General features: G+C 41.1%; 1 protein-coding gene across 1 annotated transcript in view; it reads right to left on the bottom strand.

The window, feature by feature from the left end:
- Positions 1–13,104, bottom strand: part of PLCH1 (phospholipase C eta 1) — a 188,051-nt gene that overhangs the window by 21,737 nt on the left and 153,210 nt on the right. Inside the window, exons 12-14 of the mRNA XM_053658053.1 lie at positions 6,186–6,347; positions 3,467–3,538; positions 458–549 (exon numbers count right to left, since the gene is read on the bottom strand). Coding sequence (XP_053514028.1) covers positions 458–549; positions 3,467–3,538; positions 6,186–6,347 — 326 coding nt within the window. The remainder of the gene's footprint in view (positions 1–457; positions 550–3,466; positions 3,539–6,185; positions 6,348–13,104) is intronic.

Genomic DNA, 13,104 nt, shown 5'->3' with positions numbered 1-13,104 from the left:
TTTAATTCACCTAATCCTTACAATGGCCCTAAGAAATAGATACAATTGAGAAGCCTAACTTGTCCCATGTTAAGGTTGAAGGAATAAGAGTTTGAAGCCTGGCTGATTTCAATCTCTGGCTCTTAACATGGGCTTATCATCTGTCTTTCCCTTTAGTCTCCTCTGTGAGCCCTCTTTACTAGTCTATCTGTCCACTCTGTCTTCTCTGAAGATACCTTTTACCTGACAACTGCTAGAGCTACCATTTATTAAGAGCTCATTATGTGCCAGGCACAGTAGAAGCCCCCTCCCTATACTACCATCTCATATCCAGTGGATCTTCCCAGGTCCCATGTCACTGAGCACTTGACCTTGTGGCCAATCCAATTCTCTAGGCACATGCAACAAAAACAGCCAAGCAGCTGGGGATTGAGAGGCCCAGAGAGTCGGAGCGAGAAACACGGAGACTCTTTCTTACCTGTACAGTTGGCAAGTCTCCTTGCCAGGACTCTGCTGTGCATCCTCCCCATCATCAGCACTACAAGATTTGGGTCGTGATTTTGTAGTTTTCTGCCAGGAAAAAAATTGCAGTAAACTTAACTACAAACTCACTACATGAGGTACATCTACAACAGACAAAGAATGGACTATGCTTTAAAATCCACACACACAAGGACAAGAACTTGGAGGGGGGAAATGACCAAATATTGCAGCTTGCCTCACCATTAATAACAAGCATGGGTATGGCCATAATTATAATATTAAGGCAATACCTAGGATTTCATACTACAGAACTGACTTCTAAGCTACATAAAATGGAGGTCTCAGACAGACACTATTGCATTAAAGATCTCCAGGAGGAGTAGGGTCAATGTTGGGACATCTATTTAATAATAATAAAGAATAAAATGTTTTCTTTTAGGAAGCTCACTATTCCTATTGACTTATAAAAGGCAGATTTTGTTTTTAAAACGGCTAGTAGTAATTTTTTTCATGATTAACTACCATGCCTCCTTTTGATCAATATGCACTCAAATAACCATCTATACCAAGCAGCTCTTTTGAGGTTTTGGCCCATGTTAATTTCTGGCAGCAGAATAAAACTGTTACCCACAGGATTCAGACTGAAAGGCTGCAGGACTAATCGGGTGTCTTCTGGACAGATCAGCTGTTAGACACAAAGCCTTTTGGGAATGATGTGGATTCACCCCCGCCACAATGGAGATGACCCCAATATTTGGCAACACATACCTCGACAATACAAATAATGGGGAGGAAACTGCAGAAAACCTTGCCACCAAAAATACAGCTTCCACCAACAAAGGCGAGACCTTTCTCCAGAGCACCCTGGGCATCCGGAGAATGGAGGTTTAAAAAAGGGAAGGAACTCCATCCTCACATCACCATTTGACCATGTTTCCTTTCAGATTTTCTCATACTCAACAAATACAACACAAACCACACTGTTGACATACACACACTCGACTCTACTGTACTCACAATGAGGCACCAGTTTAGTCTGGAAGCATTTCAGGTGTTATTTTTGACTCACAAACCTCAGTGTGCATGGTGTGGGAACCTTAGCTTGTGATGATCTCATATTCCAGCTTGGCTTCCTACCAAGCTGCTAAGGGGCCTAACCTCTCTAGCTCCCCAGTGTGTTTCTTAAAAGGGCAGGATGATAACATCTATTTGAAAGGATTATTGTTGTTGTGATAATTAAATGAGATGGCATGGAAAGCTATTCTGTCAGTTACATCATATTTAACTTTCAGTTTAAAATACTATTAATATTTATTAAAACAGTCCATAAATTATCTTGTGGGCATTCATTCTTATAACTTGGGCATAACAAATTCTATTTCTACAATAGCTAAAGTACAGCCAAAAAGGTTTACTTTGGAAAATAATTTTAATTTAAATCAGTAGTTATAATAAAGAAATAAAATATTCTCTAATTCTTCACATAATTACTAATTTAAGGTGTTACAATAAATCTGTCTTTTTAAAGTTTCTTTTTTAATATAAAATACAAAAAAATAAGAGATGAATTACCAATGATAAATAATGTTTGGGGAAATAATATATTTTCTTTACAGTTAATTTTGGCACATTTTATCAATCTTAATGTACCATGTAACCAATTTCTCATCTTACTTTTTCACTTAATGTTTCACATGATGAGCTCTTTAGAGTGGCCATCCTTAAATGACTGCATAATTGCCCATTATGTGAATGAATCATGGTTCACTTCAGTAGTCTTTATGGGTGAAAATTTTTGTTGTTTTCAGTTTTTCGTTATAATGACTGTATTTTGAGCTCTTTAATAAATTATCCTGTTGATGGGGAGGGAAATTCCAGGTACAACATTCCTTAAAATACAGGAAATGGCCTTACGGAAACTTCCTGCATAATGTTAACCATCCAATAATTGATTACTTATGTAACATGTTTTACCCTTTCATGGAAGAGTAACATACCTTTAGAAAAGTACAACAACTGAAAGTGCACAGCATGATGACTTTACCCAAAACGAAACACCGAATGAGGAAATGGAATATCATGCACCCCCCCAAAGCTTTTAGATTCTTCCACTCAGTCAGCCCCTTTTCCCCAAAGGTAACTACTAGTCTGATTACACCCTATTGATTTTATAAATCAATAAGGGTGAAATAAGGGCTTATAAGAACCCCTGTTCTTATAAATAGAATTCATATAAATAGAATTGAACTGGATATACTTTCTTAGGTCTGGCTTCTTTTGCTCAATGTCATGTTTACAAAGATCATATTATTGTAGATAGTTGTAATGTTGTCCTTTGCATTACTGATAAATATTTCTCTATGTAAATTTTAACTCATTCTATTTCTGATGGACATTTAAACTATTTCCTATTTGTACTATTATGAATGCACATTCCATTAGCAGTGTATGAGAGTTTCACTTGCTCAACATCCTCACTAACACTTGGTGTTCTCGGTTTTTTATGTTTGCTATTGTGGTGGGTATGGATGGAATCTCATTTTAATTTGCACTCCCAGAGGGCTGATCAGGGTGAACACCTTTTCCTGCGACTTGAATATCTTCTTTTGTGAAGTGGAATTAAAGTCTTCTGCCTATTTTTTTTTAATTTAGGGCACCTTTCTTTTTTGTTGAGGTGTAGGAATTCTTTATGTCATCGGGATACAAGACCTTTGTTGAAAGTATGTATTGGAAATATTCTTTCCTGGTATGCTACCTGTTATTTGATACTTTTGATGAATAGCAATTCCTAAATTTCCAAGTAGTTTAATTATCAACTTTTTCCTTTTCTGGCATCCTATTTAAGAAATCTTCACTTACCCCAAGGTCATGAAGATACTCTGCTGTTACCTTTCAAACAATTTAACTTAATTTAACTACACACATTTATCAAAAGTTTTCCCCTTTTATTCACCATCATTATTTCCCCTCAGCCTCCCTCCCATTTATCAATCTTAATTCATACCTTATGTTTTCCAAAGTTGGTCATGAGGGATCGTCCATGTGATTTCTTTCCACCTTCCTTCACATCTGGATGCTGAGCAAATAAAGCATAATATAACTATTTTTCTTCTTTACTTTTATTCTTTCCTTAGTTCTGATGAAATGGCAGGCAAACTCTTTCTCTGTCCACCTCTAGGTAGGAAGCAAGAGGTTCCTAAAGGTGGCCGAGTCTGCCTTGAAAGGGGGCACCAGCCAGGACACAGGAACCGCCAACAGTTCCCAAAGCCAAGGCCAAGGCCCTCTCAGCGGCCTGCCCAGCGTCTGCTCACTAGGCTCTCCCCACACAGGATGTATTCTTTTGAACACCATGAGTGGGGATAAAATCACCTTCAATTAAAAGTAGATTTAATTGTTTAAAAGGGCAAATAATCAGTAAGAGCCAATTCTACTGAATTAAAAAAGGAATGACATTGATCAAATATTGTTATTTGGAATTTTGAAACATTAAACATCAAAAAAATCCAAGCACACATATGCAGTACTAAGATTGTTTTTGTTTAAGTAAACCAAAGCAAAGCGTATCTGTTCACTGTCACAATTCCCTCCATGGTGAGCACTGGACAAATGTATGGGAACTTTGGAAGTTCCTCATGTGGGTAAATCTAGGCTAGAGATCTCCTTGCTCAAGCCTGTCTCTCATTAGGGTACAGAAGGGTCACTCTGCTAAAAGGGTTTAAATTTTCATTTAGTTATCAAACCCAAAAATATGTACTAATGACATGGGTTAGGGAGAGACCAGCACAGCAGGCCTTGCTCTTCCAGGACTTCTTGCTCAACTGAGAAGAAACAGATATAACCACATAAATGGTGTGAATGCGGGTAAGCAAAACCACTTAAAATCCAAAGACCAGAGAGGCCATCTACAAATACCCATAGAGACTAACCAGAGATGCCATTTTGGATTGTGACTGGGGAAGACTGAAAATTAGTGGGAGAAAGAGGCAGTTCAGCAAATGCTGGAGGGCAAAGGGGTTACCAGGCAATTTTAGGTGACTGTTTATATATATCAATTGCCTTTGAAGATCTATGATCACTAACTGTTCAAAAACCCTGAAATCAAGAAGGTAGCCAGCTGGGGTCATAGAAGTCACACTGCTCTCCAAGTTAGGAGACCCAGGACAAGTAGCTACGTGTCCTTTGGCAAGCCTCTTCTTCTGACCTCAGTTTTCTTACCTGTGAATTGGGGGAGGGGAGGGGGGATGAACCAATTAATTCCTGAGTTCCTTTCTATTTCTAATTGCCCTTCTATTGTTAGGGGGATCAGGTCACTTACTGCCCAAAATAGCATCCATTTAAGAGTAAAATGGAATACTTTTAATAATTACACCAGGAAAATAGGTATAAAATAGGGCTGCCCCATGCAAGGTGAGATATATGGTCATCCTATTCAGTAGGCACCTACTATTCCTCCCAAGGATTATGCTAAGTGCATTACATCTATTCTCATTTAATATATACCACTATCTTTGGAGATAAGTATGATTAAAATCCCAATTTTATTTAAAAATCTGAACTATAATGAAGATAAATAATATGTTCCAAGTTGGAAAGCTAGCTAGTAATCCAACAGGGATTCTGTGTTGCTCTAAGTCTCCTTGCTGGCTCACCGCCCTCCCATTCCAGCTTTACACAGAAGGGTAATATACAATAGTTCTCTCCCAAACCATTCATTCAACAACTATTTGTGAAGGTCTTAAGAGACAAGCCAGCACACAAAAGGGGTTATCAAGAAGACATGGTTCCTATATTCATGGAATTTTTAGTCTATTTGGGTAGACAGACATTGAACAAATAATTGCAAATGTGTTTTAAAAACTTCAGAAAAGAGAAGATAAAACAGGTTACTGTGAGCAATATGAGGGGGATAGCTGACCTAATCCGCCAGTCAAGACAGGACTCATTTAAGACATCACACCAAAGCTGAAGTTTAAAAGAGCAACAGTTAGAACAAATGCAGGAATGGAGTGTTCCAGGGGGAGGAAATGCAATGAGAGGAAGACCATGGCAATAAACAGTTATGGCTGGTGTGACAATGGTGGGAGGCAAGGTGACAGGGAAAATGAGGAGATCTGAGCCTGGAGAGGCAGGCAAGGGTGCACAGTTGCAGGTCCTTGAAAAGCCTGGTCAAAGAGTTCAGAATTTATCCCAAGCAAAATGGGAAGCACCACCAAAGAATTCTGAGTGAGAGAGTCTCAGGGTGAGATTTGCATTTTTAAAGAATCACACTGATTTCAGAGTGGAGATTAAAGAGAAGGGTGAGAGAAGACTAGGTGAGAATTGACCTTGGCTTAGATTGGGACACCGTCATGTAGAAGAAGAGAAGTGGACAGATGGGAGACACGTGCAGGAAGCGCAGTCAGCAGGGCACAGAGGCTGGCCAAATGCGGACAGGTGAGAGGCTGCACTGTGCGGCGGCTCCAGCCTCTCCACCTGCCTGAGCGCTCAGGAGGAAGACAAGTGCACGGGTACGGGCCTTTCTCCTGTCACTTTCATCCCCACCCATCCACTTTTAACAATTCCTCACATCATTTTGCAATAGGGGATTCTGATTTCTCAAACAACAGGAAGGCAGAGATGGAAGAAACTGGAGACACATTTCACAAATGACAAATGATTAGAAACAATGCATGATGTGCTTTCTTTTTCCTGTCGAAGGACAAGGACAAGAGGGGATAGAATACCTCCTTCAGGTGTGCATTTAAGCCTTCGTGCGTGGCCTTCAGTAGTGCCCTCACTGTGAAACTATCAGGATCTTCTTTGTCTCGAATTTGAGATTCTTTTAACAGGGACTCCAGTTTTTTTCTTATGAAAGACTCCACCTGATGTTCAGTGGTCCCGTTATTCTGCAAAGAATTAAGCAATGGAAATGATTCCCCTTAAGAAACACAGAATCAATTAGAACATACCCTTCATTCAAGCCAATGTAGCCTTTACAATTTGATTCTCTCTCAATTAACTGTAATAAGTTAACCTCACTGCACCATTTCAGTCTTCCCCGACACACACCAATCCCATTAAATAATGATTATAATGACTGCATCCTACCCTCAAGAAACTTATAAAGTCTTTTTGTTATTTCCATTTCAGAGATGTTGAACCTGATGCTTAGAGAATTTAAATAAGGGGCTCAAGTTTAGAAGGCTACCAAGTAACTCATGCAAGATTCAAACCAGGGCTCCCATGCCCTTCCCACTATGCTACTTTATGCTTTCAATAGAGAGAAAGCCCAGGAGTATTTTTGGAGACTAAGTTTTCTATACCCACGTAAGTAAATTTGAGCAAAAATATGCTGTTGAAAACACATCACTCTCTTCACTGAGGGGGAAAGGATGCTATGGAAATCTCAACGGTGATGAAGAGAAGGGTTTTGCTGCCGACATAGTTTTCTAGCAAAGGTTCTACATTAGTAAAGCATGTTCTACAAACATGGGAATGGATTCATTTTCTTAAAGCAGAAATTCATAGAGAAGGGTAGTGACAGATAAAGCTGGGAACGGATACAGCTGGTCCCAAAGGACCAGTGGAGGCACTGGAAAGGAAGAGGCGTGGAGTCACTCAGAGTCTGTGGGTGGACAAAGGCCTGAACAGTATTTTAGAAATATTATTAATGGGCAGTGTGCCCAGAGAGAGGAAAGGTAGGTGCTTAAAGATGAAAAACAGCTGGACACATTGGTCCCCCTACAAGCACTGAGAACCTAGGTCAATGTGCTGGTAGGAGATTAATAAAGAGAAGGTTTGAGAGCAAAATTCATTTTGCATAAAACAAAAATATTTCAAGCTACCATATGCCGAGTGGAAAACATTAATAAGGCATAACCCCACCAAATCCTTAGTGACGTGGACAGAGACGGCCTCACTGACGGGTAATTATAGAAGGAGGTACAAGTAGAGTGACAGATGTAAGAAGTGCCACAGGAACCGGAGGGGGGGCATGTCAGAGAGGCCTGGGACTGTAGGAGAGATTCCAGGGCAGAGGACACTGGAGTCACACCATAAACATGAGTACACTGGGTCCCCGTAGCTGCTGTGGCACACTACCACAAACCTGGCTGTTCAAAAAAGGAGAGATTTATTCTTGCACAGTTCTAAATGCCAAAGGTGTAAAATCTAGATGTCGGCAGCGCCACACTCCCTCCCCCAAAGGCGCCAGGGAAAGATCCTGCCTTGCTTCCTTCAGCTTATGGTGCTCCAAGCATCTCTTGACTTGTGGCAGAATACGTAATTCCCATTCCTCCCATCTTCACATGCCTTCCCTGTGTGTCCTCCGCCTGCCCCATCTGTGTCTTCTCCTCTTCTAATGAGGACACTTGCCGTTGGATTTTTAAGGCCTACCCAATCAACCCAAGATCCTTAATTATGCCTACGAAGACCCTTTTCCCAAATAAGGTCACAGGTACCAGGGGGTAGGACTTGGCCAAATCTTTTGGTGGCAACAAATCAACCTACTACAATGACTAAGAGCCAATGGTCTGGCAAAGAGCAGGCTGACAGCATTGCAACATGAGCAGAAGTGTGATGGAAACAGTATCAAGGAGAACTAGTGAGGGTGTGAACGTGGGGAAAGGAACACAGGGAAATCAGGAAAGAGTGACTATATTGTGCTGAGGCCCACAAAGCACTCACACATACCAGTATTTCATTTGTGCTTCCCAACACCCTTTAAGGTAGCAATAGGGTAGACAAATTTTATTCATCAAGATACAGAGGCAGAAAGATTCAACTACTTGTCTAGACACACACACAGGAGGTGGCTGCACTGGGATTTGACCGTGAGACCGGCGATGCACGATTGCGTCTATTTCACCACACGCTGCTGCAGCCTCCCTCTTACCCTGTTACAAATTAAGATGAATCATGAATCAAGTCAATCGTGAGCAAGTTAATTATCATCGTATTTCACACCAGCATTATTCCTGTATGACACCTGGGGAATACACAGCCACTACCCCTCTTGGGAAAACAGTAGGTTAAGGTCACAAGGGAATCCTAGAAAGGAACTCCAGGAAGCAGGCTCCCGGTGCTCCCGGTGCATGGGATCACATGACCCGGAGCCTGGCAGGGAGAGCGTCTGTTAGGGAGACAAAAAGAGAAAGTGTGTGACAGCACCTGGGGTGCCCGGGTCACACAGAATGCCCCAGATACAACCTGTCCCCTTCCCCGGGCCAGGCGCATGGAGTCGGAGACAGTCAGGAGATGAACTGTGGCGGTTATGCTCAGACACTTTCCATGTCGGCACAGCGAGGCTGGATATGCAAAGCCAGGCCAACTGGGGCCGGTGAAATAATGAATGCTTAATACGAAGGCTCTAATTATTCACTTCACAGCCTCTAAACACTGAGTTGTTGCTGAAGCAATGCTATTTCTGCCTGTTGATCTTTTTTTTCTCTGTGATTTACAGCACAAGGAAATTAGCATCTGTGGAGTGACAAATAAAAGTGTGGCTGAGGTTTCATTACTATATTATCATTCGGTCCCGGAACCCAATAGCCCTGCTTAAAGAAAGCTGAGACAGGCACGTGACCTGGCAACCTGTCGGCCATCATGCAACTGCATCGGAGACCACAGCCGAACACCACATGCATCTTGCTCTTTTGTTCCCTGAGCCCCTGGGAGCGGGAAGATGTTGTAGCAGGGGGAGCGGGAAGGGGCAGGCAGCCCTTTAGTGTGATCAGCAGTCATTTCCACAAGACATGTGATCACCCTTTGTAATTCCTTTTCAAAGAAGCACATATGATCTAAAAATATCTGCTACAAATGAATAAATCAAACACATAAGCACATTCTTGTTTTGTGTCCAGCGTGAAATGAATGAAAGGATCACTGAAAAGTGAAGGGCAGCCCAGAACCTTGGCCACTACGCCAGCCTGGGAAACAGCATCTGGGACTGAGTTGAGGGCTGACCCTCAAAGGGACACCCCCCCAAACAGCAGTGTGCTGCCTGCGCGGAACACTGGAATCCCCAGCACAGAGTTCCAAACCTCAGGCCGTCCACACCCAGACCATTTCCACAGGAACTTATAGGCTGGGACCTTGCAGTGGGATTTTTGGAAACTCCCGTCATTCCAATGTGAAGCCAAAGTTGAGAATCTTTGCTTTCCAACAAACAAACAAACAGAACACTGGAATACCTCACCATCCCCAAACATCTTTTTTTTCTTTCTGGACTGGAGTCCAGAGGCAGGGAGGATAATATCTTAGCTGTGCTCTGTGCATGCACTACAGCTTTTCAAATCCATCAGCAATGGTCATGAGCAGCAGCTGCTGCTCAGCCAGGTACTCCAGTCTGCTACCGTCTCCTGCCCACTCCTTCAGCTCCAGTAAAACACCTTCTTCTATTCAAGGACCACTTGAGGACTTGAGCAATAATCATGCTGCTACTGCCATTCTTGTTACTGACGGTATCTAGCCTTTACTGGGCCCAAATCATGTGGCAGGCATTGTCCTAAGCTCTTTACGGGGTATGAACTGAGCCCCCATTTTAAGGTTAAATAATTACTTTATTTCCTTAGTACATAGAGTCCATTTGGGCAACCAGGCAGAAGGAGGGTGATTTGCATTTCCGAATGGGAGTAATCACCTATTCTTATAATAATAGAGCTCACTGATTTGATTGGCTCTCAGTAAGAAATCGGACAGACAGAGAATCATTCTTTCTGTTTGTCTCAGGATGCTTTCAAATAGCAACAGCTCTTTTCATAGTACAGAGCCTCGGGGAGATCAGGAGAAAATTTCAGACTGCAGGGTTCTCAAGGTTTCATTGTTCGCCACACGGTGTACAATGTCATGGGAACCCTAGGATTGCAGATCTGCGCCTTCTCCAGCTTGAATGTCAATGTCGGCCAGGAAAGGCCACCACTACCACAGTGCAAAGCCAATTGGGACAGCCACTTGCCAGGATTGTGAGCGCAACTTATGAAAGGGACAGTCAGGCAGAGAGTTGTGACAACATTTTGAAATGTTATCATGATGTCCACTTAGAAAAAGATGATGAAGAAACTCAGGTACAGAGAGGCAGGTGGGCTCCTCCAGGTCACGCAGTTAGCAAGTGGCAGAGCCAGCTCTGAACCCAGGTGGTCTGTCTCCAGAGCCTGTGTGTTTAGCAACTGCTACTGCCTCTCTCCAGTCTGCTCTGGGTATTCCAGCCCACTCTGAGCTCTTTCCTATGAACTCACATTCACTAAGTCAAAACCACACGACATAACAGCTTATGTTTGTAATTCATTGTTTGCTTCCAGTGTGATTGTGCCTCTGCAGCTAGCTGGACTCCCCAAACACAAAGTTGAGGGGTTGACGCACAATTAATGTCCCTCCTGAGATCACAGATGGTGGATGCATTTTTCTTATCTGAATTAATCACATTGAAATGAAAGATTTTGTAGTTCTAGGAATCTTCTAGAAAAGCTCCATGTGATCCTGTTTATGAACTGAAATGAAAGGTGTTTTTTTTTTACAAAAATCAAGATTCCCTTAAATAAAACTCTAGTAAACTACATATTAGTTAACTGTAGGAAGTTCATGTGGCCCTGATCTTGGACTAATTAATTCACCCCTCAAACCTTATTTTCCTAATCAGTAAAGTTTTGGTTTCTACCCCATCCCCATGGTTATGGGAATAAAATGCAATACTGTAAGTAAAATTCTTAGCATACTGCTTGTGCTTAATAAGAGCTCAATAAATGTTAGGTATTTAAAAGCCGGTTTTGGCTAAGGTATAAAAAATAACAATACAGTGTCAAAAAAAATATCAAAAGGTAGTGTTTCTTTAGAGCTGTTAAACATACATTTTTAAGAGTTATTAGAGAAAACATTCCCTATATATTTTAATTAAGAAAAAGCAAAATACAGTCCAAACTAAACGTAAGTCTCAGTATGGGCATCTGCATGTGAATGTGGATTTATACACGCCACCGTACCTTCATGTTTTGAAGCCCCCACTGCTCCAATGATAAAAGAATCTAAAGAAAAAGAGTCAGTATAGCTCAAAAATAAAATCACTGAAGATGATAAATGCAGCTGAGCTGCACATTCAAAGCAGGTAGGGATGGCCACTCACACCCGAGAGTACAACAGAGACTAAAGGTGTTCACATGCCATGGGAGATTCGAGCTGGTCTCACGATGTGAAACCAAGGGGGTGAGGAAAGCTGAAGCAGGTCCTGGCTTATAAAGGAAAGCATTAAAGAAAACTACTGTATAGAAGATAGAAAACTTAACCTCAAAAGAGGCAGGAATGACAAGACAACCAAATTGTCAGTCTGTTTGGTGATGAGATCAGGGATGTCCAGGTGCAGAGAGCCTCGAACCATCAATATCAGGTCTAGTCAGGAATGTGGGGCATAGGTGGGGGGTTCTCGGTCAGAAGCAATCCCAAAATCACGAGATAAGAAGGGTGAATACAGAATGAAAGATAATGGAAGGAAAAAACATCCCACTCAAAATCAAACCTTTTCAAACCTTGAACCCCAAATTCTAAAACCTTGAGGAAAAATAATGCCAAGACAGAATGGCACAAATACCAACCCATGAAACAGAAATTCACTCTTTCATGTTTAAGTTAATATGTTTAGATGCTTAAAGGTGTGAAAAAATAGCCCCATAAAAAAAAGAAACTAAGAAGCTAAATAATGAAATAAGAACAAGTGTCAATGAAAAAGAACCAATAATGAATTTTGTAAATAAAGCATACAGTACTGAAATTAAAAGAATAGCTGGAATAAACTCTATACCATACAAACTCGAAGAGATAATTAATGAATTAATTATAAGTGGTACCTAGAAGTCAGCACAGAGATTTAAAAAATATTTAAAAATAAATAAGAGATACAGAGAACAGACCATGAGATTTCGACATAAATCTAATAAAACTTCCAGAGAAATAGGACTGAAGAAATGGCAAAAAAATAATACTCAAAGAAAACAAATGGCTGACTTTGAGAATAAAAGAAAACATGAGCTTTCTAATAGGAAATGAATACTGAGTGCTAAGAAAATAACTAAATAAATCAACTTCACTTCTAGTCAATAGTGGAAGTACAGAACCAGAATAGAAAGGAAAGACAGATTATCAACAAGAAAAGAAAAATGAGACTCATAGGAAACTTCTCCTCAGCTATTTCAGTTAGTTTCTGGAAGACTATCTTTGAAATACAAGGAAAAACACACACACACACACACACACACACACACACAGCTGCTTAACAACGGGGACACATTTTGAGAGCTGTGTTGTTAGAAATGTGTTATCATGGGGAGACCATCACGGAGTGCACTTACACAACCCGGACAGTACCACCTACTACACACCTGGGCTGTGTGGTGTGGTTAATGCTCCAAGCTTGTGCAGTATGTTACTATACAAACAACACAAGATTACATCAAGCACAAGAGAAAACAAGGTAATCAAGAGACTGAGTAAACCGGAGATGTAGGAGGCTGCTGCCAGCATATGGCATACTGTTTTACAGTAAACTTGTCTTTGTAAGTATAAAAATAAGCTCTAAAATTATGATTAAGAGCACAGTACATATACAAGCCAGCAACACAGTCATTTATTATCATCATTGAGTATTATGTGCTGTACATAGTTGTATGTGCTGCACTT

This window comes from Artibeus jamaicensis, unplaced genomic scaffold, assembly GCF_021234435.1.
Source record: "Artibeus jamaicensis isolate MK-2021 breed Jamaican fruit bat unplaced genomic scaffold, CSHL_Jam_final scaffold_474, whole genome shotgun sequence".
NCBI lineage: Eukaryota > Metazoa > Chordata > Mammalia > Chiroptera > Phyllostomidae > Artibeus > Artibeus jamaicensis.
This window is presented reverse-complemented; position numbering and strand designations above follow the sequence as displayed.